The sequence below is a fragment of the Alligator mississippiensis genome, chromosome 4 (assembly GCF_030867095.1).
Source record: "Alligator mississippiensis isolate rAllMis1 chromosome 4, rAllMis1, whole genome shotgun sequence".
Lineage (NCBI taxonomy): Eukaryota > Metazoa > Chordata > Crocodylia > Alligatoridae > Alligator > Alligator mississippiensis.
In genome coordinates, this window is record NC_081827.1 from 184,479,899 (window position 1) to 184,503,817 (window position 23,919).

General features: G+C 45.4%; 1 protein-coding gene across 2 annotated transcripts in view; it reads right to left on the reverse strand.

The window, feature by feature from the left end:
- The window catches only part of TRPM8 (transient receptor potential cation channel subfamily M member 8), a 129,005-nt gene that overhangs the window by 65,089 nt on the left and 39,997 nt on the right, over nt 1–23,919 (reverse strand). For both annotated transcript variants that reach the window (XM_014594398.3, XM_059727172.1), the window contains exons 9-14: nt 19,506–19,608; nt 17,060–17,178; nt 11,690–11,980; nt 7,563–7,658; nt 7,095–7,224; nt 2,976–3,121 (exon numbers count right to left, since the gene is read on the reverse strand). In XM_014594398.3, the coding sequence (XP_014449884.2) occupies nt 2,976–3,121; nt 7,095–7,224; nt 7,563–7,658; nt 11,690–11,980; nt 17,060–17,178; nt 19,506–19,608 (885 nt within the window). The remainder of the gene's footprint in view (nt 1–2,975; nt 3,122–7,094; nt 7,225–7,562; nt 7,659–11,689; nt 11,981–17,059; nt 17,179–19,505; nt 19,609–23,919) is intronic.

The following is a 23,919-nucleotide window of genomic DNA, read 5'->3' on the forward strand; positions in this document are numbered from 1 at the left end:
AGATGAGTGTCCAGACTCATCTTGCACACCTCCAAGGAGGGTGATTGTACCACCTCTGATGCGAGCGTGTTCCAGATTCTGGTGGCCGTTACAGAGAAAAAGTCTTCCTTATGTCCAACCTGAATTTACCCTCTATTAGTTTATGTTCATTGGCCCTCATCCTCCCTTGAGGTGCCCTCCTGAATAGTTCTCCTAGTTCTTGATGCTCACCCCAGTGTACTTGTAGACAGCTATCAAGTCACCTCTCAGCCTTCTCTTACTCAGACTGAGTAGGTCCAGTTCCTGGAGTCTCTCCTCATAGGGCCTGCTCTCCATGCCCTTAACCATATGGGTGGCCCTTCTTTGTACCCTCTCAAACTTATCCACATCCTTCTTGAAGTGTGGTGCCCAAAACTGGACACAGTACTCCAGCTGAGGCCTCACTAATGCTGAATAGAGAGGGAGGAGTACCTCCCTGGATCTACTGGCCGCACATCAGCTGATGCACGCCAGAGTTTTATTTGCTCTTCTGGTAGCCTCGTCACACTCTTGGCTCACATTCATCTTCCTGTTGATCACAACCCCCAGGTCTCATTCAGATGCTGTGCCAGCCACTGAACCACCACCCACTGTACAGTTGTGGTGAGAGTTCTTCCTACCCAGGGGAAGGACCTGGCACTTTTCCCTGTTAAACCTCATCTGATTTTGTTCCACCCATAAATCCAGTCTGTCAAGGTCATTCTGGATCTTTGCCCTATCCTCTAGTGTGTCCTTGTTTCCCCACAGCTTGGTATTGTCTGTGAACTTAATCACTGAGCTGTCCACCCCGTCATCCAAGTTGTTAATGAATAAATTGAATATATTGAATAGCATGGGTCCAAGCACTGAACCCTGGGGGACACCACTGGAGACAGCTCTCCAGGATGAGGCCATCCCATCGATCACCACTCTCTGAGAGTGGCCAATAAGACAGTCTTTCACCCACCTCACTGGAGACTGGTCCAGCTCAGTACTCTCCAGTTTCTTAGAGAGAATCCCATGGAAGACAGAGTCAAAGGCTCTACTGAAGTCTAAGTAGATGATGTCAACCTTGTGTCCCTCATCCAGGTGGTTAGTTATCTGGTCGTAGAAGGACACAAGGCTCATCAGGCATGATCTACCCTTGACAAAGCCATGCTGGTTGCTTTTTAGCACCCCATCCATTACCAGCTTGTAGTTGACAGCCTCTTCAACCAACTTTTCAAAGATTTTACCCAGCATCGAGGTCTGTAGTTTGCAGGGTCATCCCTCTTCCCTTTCTTAAAGATAGGCACCACATTGGCCCTCTTCCAGTCATCCAGGACCACTCCCGAGTTCCATGACTCTTCAAACAGCTTGGCCAGTTGTGCTGCCATAAGTTCAGCCAGTTCTTTCAGGACTCTTGGGTGCAGGTTGTCTGGCCCAGCAGACTTAAAAATGTCCAAGCATTATAAAAAATCCTTCACCTGTTCTGGGCTGATTTCCTGTAGGTTGTTGCCTTCCCCCTGTTCCCTGGGCCTCTGGTCAGGTGAGCAGCCCCCATTGGATTTCAGGAATACCAATGCAAAGTATGTATTTAAGAGTTCTGCCTTTTCACAGGCATCAACTGTGGGCTGCCCCTGGGTATTCAGTAGGGGTCTCACATTGGAGACCAATTTTTTCTTTCTCCCTATGTATCTGTAGAGGGACTCCTTGTTATCTTTTATACTGGTTGCCAATTTTATCTCCATGCCTGCCTTAGCTTTCTGTGTCGTTATCTGCAGGCCCTAGCAATACAGGTGTATTCCTCCTTGGTTGCTGAGCCATTCCTCCATTACATATATACACATCTTTTTTCTTTTTAATAGCTCCTTAATATCCCTGGTAAGCCAAGCAGATCTCCTGGCTCCTTTCCTGCTTTTGGCCCAGGTGGGGATGGCCTTTTTCCCTGTGTGGGGGTGACATATTGTCACCCATTCCTTTTTACTATTATACATCATATCAGTTGACTCATTCAGGGTTTGCCAGGATTTTCTGCATTTTTCTGTGATGGATAACATGAGTTCCTCACCTGTAGTGATGGTGTTTGTGGAAAAAGTAAAAAGTTCATACTGTCGCCTATAGTCTTCGTATAAGCCAGTGGTTTGCACAGTGAGGCCTGGGATGTAATTCTTGTAGCATCCCCACATGGTGTTCTTCCTTGAAGATTTCTGTGCAGCTTCTATGAATTGGTCATAGTTCTCAGGCAATGCTTTGATGGTTTTGACTGTAGCATCAAAGTATGCTGAAAAGTCTTTCCAGTTTGCCTTATTGAGGTTGAAACATTGGCAAAATGGTACTGTCATAAGTGTTACTGTGGCTTTGATCTGAATGCCAATTGGTTGATGTTGGGAATGTGGAATGAGGTCTAATAGCCATTTTATTATACTTGGCCCAATGATAGTGTTGTAGCTGTATGTAAGGTCTGGGTTGTATCCTTGTTTCCAGCAGCCGCAGTGAACAGAACACAAGCAAGGTGATGTACACTTTCTAAAAACAAGCCTCCTATGAACTCCAGCTGCAAATTAAAGCTTCTTTCTCTTTGGGTAGATCCCTACACCTACAGCAACTGATCAATATTTCTGAGCATCAAATCTTCACACAGTTCCTTGCATTCAGGTTATGGCTGGAAAAGAATCAAGCTTACAGCAAGTTATATTTTGCAGCACTGCCAACACGTTAAATGCTCAAGTGTGGGATGATACTACTGTAATTCACACTTGCCAATGGGAAAATGTTTGTACTACTGTGGAATCCTCCTCAAAAACTCTTGATTTCCAGGTGATTGGAGTTTGTGTCATAGGACTGCTTTAATATATATATATTTTTGTGAAGTTTTTGCATCAACATAACCTTTCAGGAGGAAATGAATTCAAGACATACATAAAACAAATTCTTTTTTGATGATTCAGACTACCTGAGTTACATCTGCCTAAGTCTCTGTTCTTTCTTGGCTTTACCTGGACTCCTGGCTGTGCAATGAACTGTTGATCTTTAGCTTCCACTGCAAGTTCTAGACAACTGCTTCCACCCCAGGCGTCACAGGAGTAGGTCAGCAGCTGCTCTGCCAGATCTTCATCACTGCTGTAACATTCAGTGAACAGCTCTAAAAGAATAACAGCCCCAAACAGGAAAAAAAGAAGCTTACATCAGATATCCTTCTCTCCTGTCCTGATTTCAGTCTGTAGTCTAAGTCACAAGTGCATAGACCAGAAGGCAGAAAATCTCAATATTAAGGTTCATTATAAGATTAGTTTGACCTTATTTCACACCCGTCAAATTGTATGCATATTTTGAAAATAACCACAGACACATTAGTTTCATATTTGAACAGGGAAAGAAAAATGCAACCTGACTAAGCTCAGTCTTTGGTTAGCATGACTCAGAACTATTTTTTTCCTGTCTTTGTTCAGATGTTTGACTTAAGTGTCTTCACAGTTTTTTGCAAGTAATATGTAATACAAAATCACCTTTTCCATTTTCACAGATGTGCATGTAATCCTAAACTGTTACTGCTATATTTTTAAATATTCACCTGACACATATGAACTCTGTACATTAATTTAATCTCTGTACAGAAAAAAGAAAAATTCAAGCCAATTTGATGCTTGCAGATAGATAGCAACATAAAACTAAGCTGTGAGTTTGCTCCAGGAAGTGAGCAAGTAAAAATGGCACCTTCTCAGTTAACACCTCTGCCCTGTGCATGGGCAAGAAAATATCTGTTTTCTTTCATTAAGGTTTAGATGCAATGACGACAGCAATAAAAATTAGACCTTATAGTTTTTTGCTGCCTTCAATAAGAGTAAGCAAACTGGAATATGCTCTTTCTGTGCCAGTAAGCCTACTGCAATACTTACAGAAGAATCACTGAGTTCAGAAATTACTGGCAGATTCCTGAAACCTGGCCATGTGAAAGTAATGAAAAACTAAGCTTGGCTTCAAACTTCCAGCACGAGTATCAGGGACGCCAGTTATGAAAATAAATCAACTCTTAGTATGTTAACTGTGAGCACCTGGTAGAGCACTACTGAGATGCAAAGTGTGTAACTTCACAGCTTTAGGGATGTTGGTTGTAGCCATGTTGGTGTAAGGATATAGGTTGACAAGGTTCTTTGGGTAGATGTGATATCTTTTATTAGACCACCTAAATAGTTGGAAAAATTGTTCTTTGCAACCTTTTGGGCACAAACACCCTTCTTCAGGCATATAGAGAGTCTCACTGGTGAATTGTGTGCTCTCCTGGGTAGAACAGAAGTCAAAATGCAGGTCTGTGAAAATGCAAATGCATGGCAGTGAGGATCAGAGGGCTGGAAGACGATAGGTATGAGACAAGTGTGGGGGAGGGGAAATGTTCAACTGGTGATAGAAGAATGTAGCTGATAAAGTGCAGACCAGTTACCTGGGCACATTATATTACAGGTATAATATGGATTAACAAGGACCAGTTTTAATCCATTCTGATAACTGTTACACCCACTAGTTGGGGTTTTTATTCATCCCTAAATAGTCTCCTAGTTACTGTGGCATTGAAGAAGTAATTAATTACTACAATATATGTCCAGATTTCACATAAGCCAAAAAAACTGACTGCCTTATTAACAAAACAAGACGTTACAGTCCAGTATTTTCCTCAGTCAAACTATTGTTTATAACCAGCCCATGAGGTCACTCCCAGCCCATAGGCTCTACATCACATGGACTAGGTAACTAAAAGGATGTTAAAGGGATATGAAAAGTAAAAGAGACGAGAAATGTAAAACTAAGTAGTCCACCACCAAGTACCTACTGAAGCTCTAACATGCTGCCTCACTACTATCACAACACAATTTATCATCTTAGGAAGTTTACCCCTAAGTTCTTAGCATTACAGGACCTATAGTTTTGTATTAGGGCACCAGACTGCCTTTATAGATTCATAGATTCATAGACGTTAGGGTCGGAAGGGACCTCAATAGATCATCGAGTCCAACCCCCTGCATAAGCAGGAAAGAGTGCTGGGTCTAGATGACCCCAGGTAGATACTCATCTAACCTCCTCTTGAAGACCCCCAGGGTAGGGGAGAGCACCACCTCCCTTGGGAGCCCGTTCCAGACCTTGGCCACTCGAACTGTGAAGAAGTTCTTCCTAATGTCCAGTCTAAATCTGCTCTCTGCTAGCTTGTGGCCATTGTTTCTTGTGACCCCCGGGGGCACCTTGGTGAATTAATACTCACCAATTCCCTTCTGTGCCCCCGTGATGAACTTATAGGCAGCCACAAGGTCGCCTCTCAACCTTCTCTTGCGGAGGCTGAAAAGGTCCAGTTTCTCTAGTCTCTCCTCGTAGGGCTTGGTCTGCAGGCCCTTGACCATACGAGTTGCCCTTCTCTGGACCCTCTCCAGGTTATCCGCATCCTTCTTGAAGTGTGGTGCCCAGAATTGCACGCAGTACTCCAACTGCGGTCTGACCAGCGCCCGATAGAGGGGAAGTATCACCTCCTTGGACCTATTCGTCATGCATCTGCTGATGCACGATAAAGTGCCATTGGCTTTTTTGATGGCTTCGTCACACTGCCAACTCATGTTCATCTTGGAGTCCACTAGGACTCCAAGATCCCTTTCCACCTCTGTGCCACCCAGCAGGTCATTCCCTAGGCTGTAGGTGTGCTGGACATTTTTCCTCCCTAGGTGCAGCACTTTGCATTTCTCCTTGTTGAACTGCACCCTGTTGTTTTCTGCCCACTTGTGCAACCTATCCAGGTCTGCCTGCAGCTGTTCCCTGCCCTCCGGCGTGTCCACTTCTCCCCATAGCTTTGTGTCATCTGCAAACTTGGACAGAGTACATTTGACTCCCTCATCCAAGTCACTGATGAAGACATTAAAGAGTATCGGTCCAAGGACCGAGTCCTGTGGGACCCCACTGCCCACACCCTTCCAGGTCGGGACCGACCCATCCACCACGACTCTCTGGGTGCGGCCCTCTAGCCAGTTCTCCACCCACTGGACTGTGTAGTCATCCACATCACAGCCTCTTAACTTGTTCACCAGTATGGGGTGGGATACCATATCGAAGGCCTTCCTGAAGTCTAAGTATACGACATCCACCCCTCCTCCTGTGTCCAGGCATTTCGTAACCTGGTCATAGAAAGAGACTAGATTGGTCAGGCACGATCTGCCCGCCACAAACCTGTGCTGGTTTCCCCTCAGCATAATTTGCCCTGCTGGGCTCTCACAAATGTGAGCCTTGATAATTTTTTCAAAGACTTTACCAAGGATGGAGGTGAGACTGACTGGCCTATAGTTGCCCGGGTCCTCCTTCAATAGGAGATCTGCGTTCATTTTCCATTCCCACCTTACTCCAAGCACACAGGATGCGTCTGTAAGTTCATAAAGACATGCCCCACTTTCTCTTTAGCATTCTTTGTACTGTTCAGGAACTCCTCAGGAGATTTTTGCCTGACCCCGTGTTCTCTATTCCAGTTCATATATACACCTTCTCTCTTCCCCTTAGAGATTCAGGTCAAATTAGGTAGCATATTTGCCATGAACACTAAGTTGTCTAAAAAATGGAATTTCAGCAGGACCAAAACTATCCACAAATTCACGCTGAAGATAAAAACAACAGAGGGAAATTAAGTGTCAAAGCATTGTTAAATAATTTCAGATCATTTTTATTAATATGCCAATATTTTCAAAACAATGTTTTTTTCTACTTCTTGTTTGAAGGGGCACTTTTCATTAAAAAAAATTGTCCTCAATTTAAAAAATATAAATAAGTAACCTGAAGACTGAGCAGAACATTTTGCATCAGAGCAAATGGTTCATTTCAAGTAGACTAAAAATGAAATCTGGATTTTTTTGCTTTACTATAAGAACTCTAACACTTTGTTTGATCTGAGTCAATTTAGACCCCTCCTGACCCAAAACAGCAGCAAAAAGTTATGATTTGCCCACGTTTGCTGCTCAGTGCAGTAAGAAGCAGTCATTAAAACATGCAATACATTCCACAAAGCTATAGTAAAAAACTTGGCATCTAGTGGACACTGCTGGTTACCTATTCCCTGAATTCTGCTCAGGTTTTCCAAAATGTGCATAGCTTACCTACTGCTCTAGTTTCATATTCATTGGCCAGCTCCTCAGACTCTCCAGCAGCATTAATGTCATTCTTCACTTTAGCCAAGCTTTTTAGTAGCTTACTGGCACCTAGTGCTGCCAAAGTGCAGCCCCTGGTCTGGAAAAAAAAGTACAAAAACTAAAAAACATGATATTGGGAATTTGTACAAAGCTATTGGCAAAGCACAGAAAACATTATTTTCCTTCTAGCACAGATTCAAATCATTCACAATTTGTTACACAAGGAAAAGATTTGTAACATTCCTTAAGGACAAAGTGGTTTGTTCTCTCCCCCTCCCCTTTTTCATGCGATTTCTGGTGAAGCATGCCACACAGTCAGCATTCAAAACAAGCGCACACCAGCCATGCAATGAAAGTATCATCATATTGCTCTAATATGCTCCTCAGACTAGGTCTGGAAAATAACTTCTGGGGAAGTGGAAGAATATGTCTTACCTGTTCCCAAAGGACTTTGGATAACTCCCTCTTATTCTGAAGAACTGACCAGATAAAGAGAGCTTGCAAAGGGTGTCTTGTGACTGGAGACCCATCCTGCAAGAATAAAAGGTAGCATCCCTTCACTGATCCTGCCAGCTGTTAATCCTTCTAGATCATGATGTATGCATGAGATGTCACCCAGACCTTTGACACATATGCCTAGGTAGGAGGATAGAGGAGTGGAGGCTGCCCAGTAGGCCTGTGCAAAGCACCAAGTATTCACTTTTAGATTCGGCCAATTCAGAGGGACAGTGATTCGATTTGGTGATTCAAATCACTGTCCTGATTCAATTCGACCGATTTGGCACCAATTCGAAGATTCAGCCATAGATCATAATGGGGAATCACTAAAACACTGATAACTTTGTCTTTTTTTTGCATGTTTGGATTAAAACAGCAGGGATGGTAGACCCTTATGAAGGCATGAAGCCTGCCAAGTTCCAAAGAGATAGGTCAGGGGGGTTTGTGAAAGTGCACCTCAAACTATTGAAAGCAAAACTCATATCACTTCTGTGTGTTAAGGCAAAGCGGGATGAAAACAGCAGGAATGGTAGCCCCTCATGCGGGCATAAGGCCTGCCAGGTTTCAGGCAGAGTGGTGCAGGGGTTTCAGTGAAAGTGCACCTCGAGGTTTTGAAAGAAAATAAAACAAGCAAATAGGAGCAGAGTGAGGAGGGTGGCACTCACTCCATCTGCATGTGGAGCCTGGGGAACCCCAGCACCAGGAGGTTCACCTTGATGAACCCCAGCTGCTCCAACAAACCTGGATCCAAGGAGGTGCGGTGAGATGTCACAATATCCCCAGCAATGCTGAACACCCTCTCACTTTGAACACTGGTTGGTGGACAGGACAGGTGTTCTCGGGCAACCATGGCCAGATCCTGCCACACCTGGCTGTTGGTTGCCCAATAGGCCAAAGGGTCACAGTGCAGTGGCTCCACGTCCTTGGCAAGATAGGTAGCCACTGAGGCCTCTGCACTACCTGCCTGATAGTGGGATCTGGTGCCTCTGGACTCCAACATTGAAGCCATGCCCTTGGCCCACATTGGCAGTGGCTGGGGTGGAGGAGATTGGCTCGTGGTTGGAGTGCTGGCACGGGAAAGTGGATCCCTCTCTTCCACATCCCCCTGCCTCTGCTCTTCTGTCTCCCTGACTCTGTTCACCAGCACCTCCACCCAGTGATCAAGGTTTTTGCTGCTCCAGACACTCCCCTTCACCCTCGGGTCACACATGCCCACCAGCATGTGCACTGTACTGGATCACAATGAATCCAGCCATTTTTTGATGCCTTCCTTCAGCTGCTTCACAAGTGACTGCACCTCTGGTGAAAGCAGCTTGCCCCAGCCAGGAACATTGATCCCCTAGAACTTCTCCATTTTATTCTCAAGCTCCTTCACTACAGGGATCACCTGGCTAAGGAGGGCATCACCAGTGCTGAGGCTCTCAGTGGCTTTGAGGAACGGCTTGAGGACCACCAAGATCTGGGAAATCGTATCCCACTCCGTTTTGTTAAGGGGGCCGCTGATCCCAATCTCCTCAAGCAAGGCCATCTCATGGATGGCCTTCTGTTGCTCCACCAGCCTTTCCAGCATCAGGTATGTGGAGTTTTACCGAGTCTCCACATCCTGCATGATTTTGTGCTGTGGGATTTTGTGCTCTGCCTGTTTGTCCTGCAGCATCTTGGCCTCCTTGATGCTCCGGTGGAAATAGCCCACCACCTTCCTGCATTTCAAAATGATCTGGCTGGTAATGATGGCACCATCACCAGGAGCCCTGTCCCTCTCCAACGTGTTCCTGACTATGAGGTGGAACTTGTGTGCCACACGCATTGCCTTGACCATATTGGCCCCATTGTCAGTGACCACGAACCTGCAGGTGAGCTCGCCCTGCCCAACAAGCCACCCTTGAACCATGTGGTTCATGGCCACCATTATCTCCCTTGCCATGTGAGACTCATCCAGCATCTCCACTTGAAGGAGAGCCCACCAATGCCCTGACTGATCGCATCAGTGCACACCTGTGAGGAAGAGGTAGGCATGATCTCCACCCCAGCCACTTCAGATGTCCGAGGTAAAGTGCAAGGCTACCTGCACCAAGTACTCCCTGCATGCCTTATACAGGGAGGGCACCACCGTCCTGCTAAAGGTGGTGTATGTGGACACTTGGCAGGATGGACCCACGAGCGCTATGAGCTGCCTGAACCCTGGACACTCAACAAAGGAGAAAGGCTGGCTATCCAGAGCAAGCATCTCCCCAATGCTCTGGGTGATCTCGCTCGCCTTTGTAACGCGCCCCCCTTTGTCTCCGCCTTTTCCCCAGTGGTCCAGTATGGCCTGGCTCTGCTTCTTGGGGACAGGAGCTTTGGAGTGAGAGGGGGATTTCCTTTTGGGTATGCTCCCACTGGTGCCAGACTAAGGAGGAACAAGGGCAAGAGGCTGCTCCTTCCTGAGTTGCAGCAGCATCGTCATGGTGGCGAAGTGTTTCACTTCCTTGCCCTGGCTGTTCTGCCTTCAGCAGTGCTGGCAGTTAGCATACCTGGGATCATTTGCCACCTCAAAATGATCCCACACTACACTACCCACCCACTTCTGGGTTGAGGGTGGAGATCCTGTCTTATCCCCCTCCTCACCGGGAAGAGGCACAACAACAGAAGGAGATAAGCCACCTGCCCCCACAACCTCCTCATAGGTGCTGCTTTCCGGAGAAGGAGACCTGGGTCTAGGAGAACTTTGAAGGGTGTGGAGCACAAACTCAGATTCCCCTTCCTTCCCCAGAATTTTCTTTGCTATGACCTTCAGCTCCTCTGCTTCCAGATCCAGATCCTCTTCTGGCACTGGAAGGCTTATGCTGCAAACTGAAATTGGGGTAAAAAATGTCATGCTGCTGCTGGTAGGTGGTGTTAGTGGTGGTGGTGCAGGTGCAGGCACTGCTACCACTGCCTTGCTCCCACTAGCAGCAGAAGACTCATCTCTGCCAGGAAAGAGGGTGCATCTATGTTTGGGATGGGGGGAACTTGCAGCTCTCCCTCTGCCCCCTCTCCCTCCCCTGCCAGAAGACTGACACTTGCCTTTCCAGCATGTTTCATAATGTTTGGTGTGCTGCAAAGTGTATGCGTGTGTGTGTGTATAATGTATGTTGTGCTTTCCTGCACAGTGATGACACACTGTCAGGGAAAACACAGATTTCTTTTTGTGGAGGGAAAAAAATCAAAACAGACTAACAAGAACGAATAAGAGGATTCTGGAGGAAGAATAAGTTGGAAGGAATGGATAGGGATAACAACAGGGATTGTAGACTGGAGCGGTGGAGGGTGTCCTGACTTACGTTGACACATACAATTTGCTAGCTGCGAGTTGAACAGCCCCATGTTACATATTTAAACCTGGAACAGAACCTTGGTTCCTTGTTCCATCCTTTCTGCACTGTTCCCTAGTGAATATACAGTTCATATAACCAACCTCATGCCACTCTTTCTTGGCCATTTCAGTATAAATCATGGCTGCTTACAGACATAACCCTCCCCCCTTCCCCACAAAAACAGTGCTTCTCTTTAAACTTGGGGCTCCCCCACACTACTGAGCATAGCACGTGCCTAGAAGAGGCATCATGTTAGTTGGACCCAGCTTGTACAACATCTGTATAAATCAGGTGCTTCAGTGGGGCTTTTGGTGCTTTTACCTAATAGCTGATTGAATCAGAAAAGTGCCAAAAAAGCCCTGCTGAAGTGCCTGAACTCTACAGATGCTGCAGAGCTGAGTTGAACTAATGCACTGCTTCATCCTGTAAAATATGGTTGTTGTGTGGTTTTTTGGTTTGGTTGTTTGGTTTGGGTTTTGGGGTTTGTTTGTTTGTTTGTTTGTTTGTTTGTTGGGGGGAGTTCACATCTTTCAACAGCCCATATGTCAACGTAAGTTAGTGCAGCCTTAAAGCTGTTCTAACTCATGTCAGACAATAAGTTGTTCTGTTCCTACACAATTTATTGCACTTCTTACAAAGAGTGCAAGGTCAGTATTGTGCTGGGAACAAGAAGCATTTGTTTTTTTCTAACAATGAATGCATGGTTGAACCAACTTGTCAGTTACTTACTGAGAACTCTATCTCTGTCTCATCCTTGCTGTTCTTGTCCTCTCTTTTAAGGACTCTTCGGAAGTCTTCAACCATCTTCCACACGAATGTAAGAAGTGAATCATTGTAAGAGTTCTTAGCAATCTGCAAGTTCTTAAACACCAGGCTGCTAAAGTTGTTGGTGTACAGCTCTGTAAGGACCTCATTAGTGAGAAACTTCCTCAAATTCAACCCATTTTCCAGGAAGAGACGGACAAATTTGGGCCTGTCCTTTACTAGGGCCATGAACATGACATCCTGAAGGTCAGCAGACTGGGAGGGGGGGGGAAAAAAGCACATATATTAAACAGGAGCCTATATGTAGAGGTTGAGCAAAGAGTTGTCTCAAGCAGAAAAAGAGAATTAGTTGATCATGAAAAATAACTGACTTTGCAAGCCCACAGATTTCCACATCCAACCAATGATGTAGATACAATAGTGCCCTTTTTTTTACCTGGCATAGACCTCTTGAACCGAGACTGTCAAAGAGGTTAGACAGTGGTTTTATACCATGCACAAGTTTAATAGAACAAATCATCAAGACTAATTACATATATAATTTCAGACATGATTTGAACATAAAACACCAATATGAAAAGATTCACTATGCTAGTCAAACTATCTTTACCCATTGGCACAGTTTTGCAAGATCCAGACAAACATACCATATATAAAAAATTATCCTGCTTTAACGGAGTGGTCAGAGAGGGGTTGCCACTCTGGAGCACGTATCAGGTGAAGTTCTGTAAGTGTTTTTTTGCATCTCCTCCCATTACCACAATAAAAGTTAAACCAGGCCAGTTTACATGACAATGAAACAGCTGTAAAATTAGCATTGGTTAGTAGGCCTGCACAAGTCAGCAGCAATCTGATCCAGCTTCGGATCTGGGTGCTTCAGATGGCTGTGATCCGATCCGGAGCCGGGTTTCTGTCCGGACCAGGTTTCCACCTCGATCCGGCCGAAGCTTTGGAGTTGCCTCAGAGGTCCAGACATAGGAAATAATGGGGAATCAATGAAATATCTATAACTTTGTTGGTTTTTGTCCAATTTGGATGAAACTTTCAGAGATAGTAGCCTCTGCTGAGTGCATGAAACCTGCCACATTCCAAGATGATCAGTGCAGAGGTTTGGGGGGAACTGTACCCCAAATTCTTGAAAGCCAAACTCCTGTCACAGCTGTGTGTTACACCACAGGGGGGTCAAAACTGCAGGAGTTGTAGCTCTTACTGAGGCCACAAAGCCTGCCAAGTTTCAAGGAGATAGGTGCAGGCATTTGGGGGGAACTGCACCCCAAACTGCAGACAAGCAAATCTCGTGCCATGGGTGACACTGTGGGTGTGAAGGCGCAGCGATGTGACAGCAGCAGGGATGGAGGCGCCTGCTGTGACACCTGCCAGCTGTGGAGGAGATCGGTGCAGGGGGTTCTGGGGCCCTGAACCCCAAGCTGCTGACAGGCAAAATTCGTGCCAAGATTGTCTCTGTCTTGGGGCAGTTGATTGTCTGTATTGATTCTTTCCTCTCCTTAGCCTGGTTTTGTAGGTGCTAATTACAGCTCATTAAGTCATTATGTAGTAGCTAGGTCCTGTGTATTGAGCGGGTCCCTGAGTCCCTGGTCCCTGAGTGAATCATGATTGATGGATTGGTAACTGGTATCACAGCAGCTTAGCAGCCAGGCCTGCAGTAGTGTCTTCCCTCCCTGCCCCAAGACAGACACAGTCAGTCCCACAAGCACCCATGGCACCAGTTTTGCTTGTCCGCAGCTTAAGGGGCAGTTCCCCCCAAACCTCTGCACCGATCTTCTTAGAACTTGGCAAACTTGATCCCCTCTGCAGAGTCTATCACTCCTGAAAATTTCATCCAAATAAGACAAAAAACAACAAAGTTATAGGTATGTTATTGTTTCCCCATTATACCCTATGGCCAGATCTCAGAGGTGGCTCCAAAGTGCTTCAGGAAGCTGAATGAAGCCAGCGCTTCAACCTGGATGTGCTGCTTTGGATCCTGAAGTGTCCAAAGCTTCTCCAGATCCGAAGCCTCGCACAGCCCTATTGGTTAGCTTCCACGTACTCCTGAACAGAGCACACACAAAACAGGTACAACAGATCAGCTTGAAGCCTAGTAGGTCACCTCCTCTGCTTTCCAATCAAAATAGCTGTTTCATCTTTCCATACCTACACATTACCTGACCATCATTCCTTGCCCCTACACCAAACCAGTTAAACCAGCATCTGTGAGAAAAAAGCAAGTTCAGTTCTTCAATTACACCACCAGCACCCATTCCATAAACAGGTCCCATCAGGAGGTGCTTAAAGATACTTTCAGATTCCCTTAACTGTTAAGGTTTTTGCTTTTTTTTTAATTATATAGTCACAACTGGGCAACCAGCAACCACACTAGGAAACAACAGGCTGTGCTTTTAGCCTTTGAAGACAGAGGGAGGGGGAAGGGACAGGTTTGTTGGATACTTCCATCTCTCTTCTGTTGGTCATATTTTATCACTGAGACATAGTTAGACATGCACAGCAATACTATGGCATTTTGCTTGTGATCTACATTTCCTTAAGAAGCCAGCTGACTTCCAAAGAAAGCTGTGATTAGGAATTTCTCCATTAAAATAAAGTGACTGTGTTAAATAAGCATGAACTATTACCTACAGCAATATTCTACTTTAAACCCCACTGTTAGGGTGACAATATTTGGATCTTGGGGAGCACTGGATTTGCAGCTGAATAAAATGCAATATATTACCTGTGGCCTAGCAAAAGCTGCTAACCACAAGGCAGAATGATATCTAAGCCAGCCATTTGCTTATGCTAAGTAACCATCTTAACTGTGTCAACCATTTTCTGAGAAAAAGCAGCAAGTGAGTATGTAAGTCTGTGTGTTGTGAATGAGGTGAAGCTTTAGGAATGTGGAAGATGGTACAAACTGGGACAGAAAAACAGACTGGAATGTGAAAAACAACACGTAATTGGTAACAGAATCCGAAATAAACATATGCAAAAAGGTGAATGGTGATTGATGAAGAAGCCTCTAGAAGCTTCCAGGTTTTGGTCAAAGTCTGCCCATTGACTGAAAAAGTGAAGTCAAGGTCTTAGACATACGCTCATAACAAAAAGACATGTAAAATAAGTGAAATGCATAGGCAATTCCATGCTAATGAATTAAACAGTAAACAGAGGAGGAGCTTGAGCTAGGAGGAGAGATGGGTGGAACAAAGGAGGAGCGAGGGTGAAATAAATGGTAATGAGCATGAATCAAGGTGTATAAAATGTGAAAAGAACTATTGTTTACTGCAGGTCCCCAGTTTGTTGTTTTTTTGGGACCTTTGCCCGAAGCTGTCTCCATTCTGAATAAAGCTGTTGTGAACAATGTGTGCAAGTAGTGTTTGTTCCCTGCTTGCTCTGGATAATGAGTAACAGGACCCATGAGCAATTGAATCGTCGTCTCCCTAGTCGTTGGGCACCGCATAAAGTCAGGGTCTAACACCCACCTTCCCTTATAAACACAAAACCCAATAACATGAAGACAGAACAGAACTTACTGACTATGATGATAATTTTTTAGGCTGACTTTTTCCCAGCAGCTATATCTAATCCTTATCTGTTTTTCTCTTTTACGTTCATTTAAGCTGATAAAAGGAGCTCAGCTGACCCCCTTTGAGAAGGAGACATGGTATTTGGCCAGTAATTACATACGAGAAAAAACTGGCATCACCTTAGAGTTATGTATATTGCTACAAAGTGCCCAATTGAGAGATCCAGGGATCCATGTTTGATATAATTAGGTGGTTCAGTTTTTCAAGTCTTAACTTCTGCCCAAACGTTAAAAGAGAACATTATGGTCTCCCTCAACATTTTTGAAAGCAAGCAAAGTGTGGGTTGGATGAATGGACCACAAAATGGACAGAAAACTGGCTGGATTATAAAGCAAAAAGGGTAGTAATTGATGGCTCAATGTGTAGTTGACAGCTAGCATCAAGTGGAGTGCCCCAAAGGTCAGTCCTGGTTTTTGTTCAATATCTTCATAAACGATCTAGAAGATGGGATGGAGTGCACCCTCAGCAAGTTTGCAGATGACACCAAGCTGGGGGAAGTAGTACCTATTCTGGAGAGTAGAGCTAGGTTTCAGAGTGACCTAGACAAATTGGAGGACTGGACCAAAATAAATCTCAAAAGGTTCAACAGGGACAAGTGCAAAGTCCTGCACTTAGGCCAGAACAATCTAATGGACTGGTACAGGCTGAGGACTGACTGGCTGGGCAGCAGCTTTGCAGAAAAGGACCTGAGGGTTACAGTGGACAATAAGCTGGATATGAGTCAACAGTGTGACCTTGTTGAAAAGAAAGCTAACAGCATACTGGGCTACGTTAGTAGGAGCATTGCCAACAGATGGAGGAAAGTGATTCTTCCCCTTTATTCGGCACTGGTGAGGCCACATTCAGAGTAGTGTGTCCAGTTTTGGGCCCCTCACTACAGAAAGGATATGGAAAAATTGGAGACAGTTCAATGGAGGACAACATAAAATGGTTAGAGGGCTGGGGCATATGACTTATGAGGAGAGCTGAGGGAACTGGGTTTATTTCATCTGGAGAAGAGAAGACTAAGGGAGGATTTACTAGTAGCCTTCAACTACCTTATGGTGGTTGCTACACTATTCTCATATAGGATGGAGCTACAAAGAGGATGGAGCTACACTGTTCTCAGTGGTGGCAGATAACAGAAGAAGAAACAATGGTCTCAAGATGCAGCAAGGGAAGTTTAGGTTAGATATGAAGAAAAACTCTCTCACTAGGAGGGTAGTAACACACCGAAATAGGTTACCCAGACAGGTTGTGGAATCTTCATCCTCAAAGGTTTTTAAGACCTGGGTAGACAAAGCTTTGACTGGGATGATCTAGTTGGGGATGGTCCTGCTCTGAGCAGAGGGTCAGACTAGATAACCTCCTGAGGCTCATTCCAACCCTAATTTTCCATGATTTTATGATTCTAACTTTGTTCAGTACAGAAGTTATCACTGTGGCACACAAGGAACTGGACCAAAGATCACCATGTCACAAAAATGAAACATGTCAGATACATTATTCAGGTTATTGGACTGTTTCAGTTCACATCAATATAAAGAATGACCTTAACTAACATCAGAGTACACTTGTTTGATAAGTTAGCGTATTCCAAGTCTGGAAAGCATTGGCATGCATTTTGCTTGCATCAAACTGAGCTGAAATGGCAACACTTGCTTACCAGAATCAGAATTGTGTTGTATGGGTAAACTGTGCCCATAAAATAGCCAGTCCTCTTATTGTCCCCTTCCCCATCCCAGCAAGCTGTGACAAGGCATGCTGTTTTTACCTCCCAATGTCGGTCATTGGTGAAGATCTCATCGTTGGCCAGGTCCAGCTCGTTCCACTCAAGAAGCAACTTGAGCTGCCCATTCCAGTTATCTTTATCATGTTCATTGGTGCTGAAGGCTGTAGGAGGAAAGGGTAGCTAGGTAAGGACTAGAGACTGAAAAGAGCCTTGGTATACTTTCTCTCATTCCTACCCTTCACCCAATCCCAGGCACAAAAAAACCCCCCAACAACAACAACAACAAATAGCCCCTTTAAACAGTGTATCCTAGACTCATTTACCATCTTCATGGGTACACTCACTCCACATGTATTGGTAGTCCCTAGGGGACCTCTGATACCACGCATAGAATGGAGGAGTCTTGCCTCTTTGGCTCCATAACCTCCAAGTACCCCAAGTGAACTTGGTGTTCCATCTGAAGAAAAGGTTGCACAAAGTTTGGGAAATAGAATATGGATCGAGGAACGGAACAACCACACCTCAGACTTTAGCTTCCTGATGACCCACCCAGTAAGTTAATATCCCATCCTGGAAGTGCTGCTAAGATCAGTCCATGGAGACTGAACTGGGGTGTTCTTCCCCAAGGAACTCAAAGATCTTGATCCTATACCATGAAATCAAGGTCTCCCCAGAACCCCTAAAAGAGACTGGTAGCAGATAAACCTAGTGAACTTCATAGACAGTCCCGTTCTCATTTAGGACAGGTATAAACCAGGAAATCATTGGAGTAACCGGAGTATCTGAAAAGAGAAATTGATCCTTGAAACAAATTACTGCAGTGATTAAATGGACTTTGCAAGTAAGAATACAGGAAAGAGGAAGCGCTATGAATTCAACAAACACTAGCATTAGAAATTAAACTGTTAATTGTTTATTGTAATATTAGTGATAAATCAGAGCGTTTGCATCTGATGCTTTAAAGCCTTTATATAACGGATTACTTAACTTGTGGCTAAAACATATCTACTATAGTATAGTAGAAGAAAAAACTTTGTATTGGTTTCTGAATCATTTCCTTTTCTGTTCCAGGAACAAAATATTATTGCAGAAAATGTTCTCTATGAGTTCAGAGTATCAAAGCATTGGTAAATTTTATTGTTTGATATTTGGGCTGGATTTACATTGCTCCTAGATTTTAAACTTGTGTGACATAGCAGTACTCTGCCTTTTTTCAACATCAGGGTCAAATTTTGCACTCTCAGAATTTCAGTGAAATGTATCTGTTTCACCAAACATAATATGACTAACATAGGACATGAGCAAAACATTTACACTGATGTTTCCTCACATATAGCCATGGGCTGATCGAGAATTTTGAAAAGGTGGATGCAGATGGCGAGGTGCATCATTACATATGGAACAACAGATATTTTTCTCTAGTTAAAAATAAACTAGAAGCTTTACTAATATTCTAGGAGCCTACAGCTGTATTGAAGCAAAAACATAAGTTAATTTGAATGAGTTAAAAACAATCAGCGAAGCTATGAAATAGGAGCTTCAACACCAGGAGCAGCTAACAGACAGTGGGATTGCAGAACAAAGGATAGCTTGGTTGGTGGAACATCATTACAAAGAGAGGGTCATTAATACTGGTGGAACAAAGTTTAGAAGGGACAAAGCAGATTATAATGAGCCATGAAAACAAGTGACTCCCTCAGCACCGCATGACTGGAAGTGCTGCTGACATTGCCAGGCAGCTGGTTTAAAACTTTGGGTAGAGTAGGAATCAAAGGGCGGGGTGGGGGGGAGAGGGTGGTGCAAGTGCACCAGTACACCCCCCACCTGGATCTGTCCCTGTATATGGCACATTCTCCAACTTTTCATCCATTTATCTCCCATTAACCTCAATGACAATTCCAACAGGCATTTTAAAAGGGGTTAAAGAAATTAGGGGCTCATGTACTATAAAACAGGTGCCAAATTTCCTTAGAATCCTCCTTTGAGAATCCCAGCTTCCATTCAGATGATCCAACAAAAGACCCCCACATGTTATAAATAAGATTAATTTGGGGGCGGTGGTTTTTCTACTTTAAATCTCTGGGAAACCTCCCACAATTATAGCTTGCAAAGCAGCTTAAAAATGTAGTAGATCTACAGGTGTGTTAAAATATTTCTTCCCAAAGCATAACAACCACTGTTCAGCATGCCAGTACCTGAACCCTGGAATGTAACAGCACGCCTTGGAGTGCATCAAGTTTGAAATCCCACCAGCAACCAGTTCTTGTGACTATAGGGGGTGTTACAAAGTGATCTGATACTGAGAGGCAAAGTAATGCTGTTATGCCCAATAAACTGCAATACCAAGAAACTAAGCGATTTGTCCAAAGTGTTGAACCCAGGTGTCCATTATCCTAAAATGAGTGCTCCAACTACCATACTATCTTTCCTTTAGCCATTTAAAAGCAAAGCAAAATTAAAATGGAAAAAGGATGAGAGAAGCACTCACCTTTATATAGAGCAAATGAAATGGCATTGCTCACAATTTCATCTCCTGCTTCTTCTATTTTAATAACAGTAAGTAAATGTGGGTTTTCAAGGACTTCCTTGGTCTACAACAAGAAACACCAGGTTTAAAGTTATGTTGGGATTTATCAGTTCATTTAATAGATTTATAGAGATTTCATAGATTTCTAGAGTCAGAAGGGACCTGGTAGATCATTGGGTCCAACCCTCGACATTTGCTAATGTCTCTTTCAGAAATTCTGTATCACAGAACTGTTTATCTTAGGCTCTCTTCCCTTACACATGGTTAAATTTTAACTCTGTCTACAAGGACTCATTGAGGGAAGATCCTGCCTGACTAACCTGGTTTCCTTTTATGATGAGGTCACAAAGTCCCTGGACAAGGGTGTCAAGGTGGATGTCATCTTCCTGGACTTTAAGAAGGCCTTTGACACTGTTTCTCACCACATTCTCTTAAAAAAATTAGGTGACTGCAGCATTGATGCCTACACAGTCAGATGGGTGGCAAACTGGCTAGACGGTCGCACCCAAAGAGTGGCAGTAGACAGGTCGTTTTTGACCTGGAGGGATGTGGGCAGTGGAGTCCCCCAGGGCTTGGTCCTGGGGCCTGTGTTGTTCAACATCTTTATCAGCGATCTGGATGTGGGTGTGGAAAGCATGCTGTCCAAATTCACTGATGACACAAAGATGTGGAGAGAAGTGGGCACACTGGAGGAGAGGGCAGAATCCAACTAGATCTAGGCAGGTTACAGAGGTGGACAGATGAGAATAGGATGGAATTCAATGCAGACAAGTGCAAGGTGCTGCATCTAGGGAGAAGGAACCTGCAGCACACCTACAGGCTGGGGAACTCCCTTCTCAACAACACAGTGGCTGAAAGGGATCTTGGAGTCATTGTTGACTCCAGGATGGACATGAGCCGCCAATGCAAGGAAGTGGTCAGTAAGGCTAACCGCAACTTGGCGTGCATCTATAGATGCATTACAAGGAGGTCCAAGGAGGTGATCCTTCCCCTCTATGCGGCGTTGGTCAGGCCGCAGTTGGAGTACTGAGTCCAGTTCTGAGCACTGCACTTCAAGAGGGATGTGGCTAGCATTGAGAGGGTCTAGAGGAGGGCCACTCGCATGGTCAAGGGGCAGCGGGTCAGGCCCTATGAAGAGAGGCTGAAGGGCCTGAATCTATTCAGCCTCCGCAAGAGAAGACTGGGAGAGGATCTGGTGGCCATCTATAAACTCACCAGGGTGGACCAGCAGAAAATAAGTGAGGCTCTGTAATGGCCACAAATTGATTGAGAGTAGGTTCAGGCTGGACATCAGGAGGCATTACTTTATGGTTAGGGCTGCCAAGCTCTGGAATGGACTCCCAAGGGAGGTGGTGCTCTCCCCTACCTTGGGGGTCTTCAAGAGGAGGTTAGATAGATATCTGGCTGGGGTATCATGATCCCAGCACTCTTTCCTGCCCAGGGCAGGGGGTCAGACTCGATGATCTGTTCAGGTCCCTTCTGACCATAGAAAATATGAACTATGAAATGGCAGGAGATGGGTAAGGGGAAGTAGAGAAGAAAAGTTGTTCCCTTTCTTACTGGAGGCGGGTCAGGAGGCAGGGCAGAAAGCAGGCTATATTGCCCCCAGCAGGTCCTGCGTATTGAGTCTGCCTGGCTGCCAGTAGCCTAAGTGCCCCTACCATGGGGCAGCTGCCTACTTATAAACAGCAGGCTACTCAGTATAACAGATGCCTTGGTTCCAACCATTGATCCTTTATTTCCCAGTCCCTGGGTCCTGCCTTTTTGTTCCTAGTGTTTTAAGTGCTGCTTGTTTGGTCCTAGTTTCTTGTTTCCTGGGTCCACCTTGTTGGTTTCCTGGCTTCATCCTTATTCCTGCCTACCAACTCCTTGTTCCAGGCTCCAGCCTTGACTCCCCATGCCCCGAACTGCCTTGACCCCTTTTTTCCAGATTCCAGCCCCTGTCTTCTGACAGTTAGTTTCTCGCTTGTGACTTAGCTTGGCAATTGTCCATGTTTCAGCTCTATTCTCAAAGAGCTTACTGGCATCCAGGATCATGGCATCTGCTCGCTGTGCCAGCACTACACAGCCAAGATGTGAGGTGAGGTGGGCACGCTGGAGGGGAGGGACAGAATCCAGCTAGATCTAAACAAACTACAGAGGTGGGTGGATGAGAATAGGATGGGATTCAAGACAGACAAGTGCCAGGTGCTGCATCTAGGGAGAAGGAACCAGCAACACACCTATAGGCTGGGGAATACCCTTCTTGTCAACACAGTGGCAGAAAGGGATCTTGGAGTCATTGTTGACTCCAGGATGGACATGAGCCACCAACGCAAGGAAGCGGTCAGTAAGGCTAACTGTACCTTGGCGTGCATCTACAGATGCATTGCAAGCACGTCCAAGGAGGTGATCCTTCACCTCTATGAGGCGTTGGTCAGGCCACAGTTGGAGTACTGCATCCAGTTCTGGGCACCGCACTTCAGGAGGGATGTGGCTAGCATTGAGAGAGTCCAGAGGAGGGCCACTCACATGGTCAAGAGGCAGTGGTTCAGGCCCTACTAAGAGAGGCTAAAGGTCCTGAATTTATTGAGCCTCCACAAGAGGAGGAGAGGGGATCTGGTGGCTATTTACAAACTCACCAGCAGGGACCAGCGGGAATTGGGGGAGGCTCTGTTCTCCCAGGCACCACCGGGGATTACTAGGAATAACGGCCACAAATTGTTAGAAAGAAGGTTCAGGCTGGACATCAGGAGGCATTACTATACAATTAGGGCTGCCAGGCTCTGGAATGGGCTCCCAAGGGAGGTGGTGCTCTCTCCTACCTTGGGGGTCTTCAAGAGGAGGCTGGATAGATATTTGACTGGGATGGGGTTTGTTTGAGAACAATTTTTTTATTAAACTTTAAAGTACAGATCAAGTTTGATTTCATTCTGGATATATATGTAGTTTGGTTTCTTACCTATAAGACAGAAGCTATTTCTACCTAGTTATTTAGACATTTATAGGCATTTATACACATGCTCCAGGAGTGGCAGGGGAGAGGGGCACTTTAATTAGAGCAGCTCTCAGAGTTGAATGAACTTTAGTTGAAGTGCCCCCAATGCCATTTTTCAGTGCAGGGACGCTGATATATGAGACCCTGGAGTCTGCTGGAGTGTGGACATGTATAGGTGCTCCATGAGACTATAAGTTCCCTGGTTTCTCAACTAACTCCTGAATGAGGGAGAATGGGATCAGGAACAAATCAAAGCTTATCAAAGCTCCCATCTATGGGATGTAGGGTGACCACCCATCCCTAATTGCTCAGGACAGTCCTGAAATGTGAACATCAAGTCCTGGTCCCAGGCTGAACGACTCTGGGACAGCACTTGTCCTGGATTCTCAGTATTGTGCAGGGATCCAGGTCTTCCATTTACTGCAGAAAAATGAGGGAAATGGCAGGTTTTCCCTTGTAGGCTGGCAGAGTTCCAGCCTACAAGGTGCTGTTTGGGCATGGGGGAAGTGGGATGCAGGGGACATCACATGCATGTGTGCATGCACACACATGCACATGGCCAGCAAGACAGCCCCAGGCAGTGATGGAGAGCAGTTCCCTGCAGGTAAGTCTATGGGGGAGAGGAGAGGGGAGGAGGGAGCATAGGGGGCAGGGGTGGAGATTGAAGCCCTCATGGTGAGGGAGGGAGTGGGGCAGGGGCTGCTCAGCCAGAGCAGGACTGGGGTTTAGGGTCTGGGGTTGAGGTAGGAATGTGCAGCTACAGGGCCCAGCCAGGGAGCACGCCATGGGCGGCTCATCCAGGGTAGTGCATGCAGTCCTGGGGAGAAACTGTTGCGGAGCTCCCAGAAGCAGCAGCACCAAGCCTCTCCGCCCTCTTGTGCAGGGTCCCATCTGCTGGCCCGCGGAAGCTCCCAGGGAAAGGGCAACACAGTGGGGAGCCCTGAGCCCCAAAGCAGGCAGCCTGCATCCTCCCCTGTTCTGTTCAGCTCTGCTCTGGCCGTACCACTGGGTGGGAGGGAAGGAGGTGGGCATGTGTCCCGCCATTCCATTCTGAAAAGGTGGTCACCCTCATGGAGTGGTATTTCACAGCTTGATCCAACAAAAAAGAGTATTACAAGCATTTGACAGAGGTTACTGATGGAGAAGATGCCACACAAGATGACTGTTAGTTTGTTCTGTCATATCATGAAATGCATAGATCATTGGATATATCTTTTGCTGAATAATCATCTCGCACAGCAGTCTGTAACATACATATATACTTGTCTAATAATCATTGCATGTCCAGAAGAGCAGAAAACAGTAAGTGATATCCTATAATCACTGCAAGAGTAAAAGGTAGAAGTTTTGAGGCCTAGACTGAACTCCCAGGTCTTTAAAAACATGTAATGGTATAGT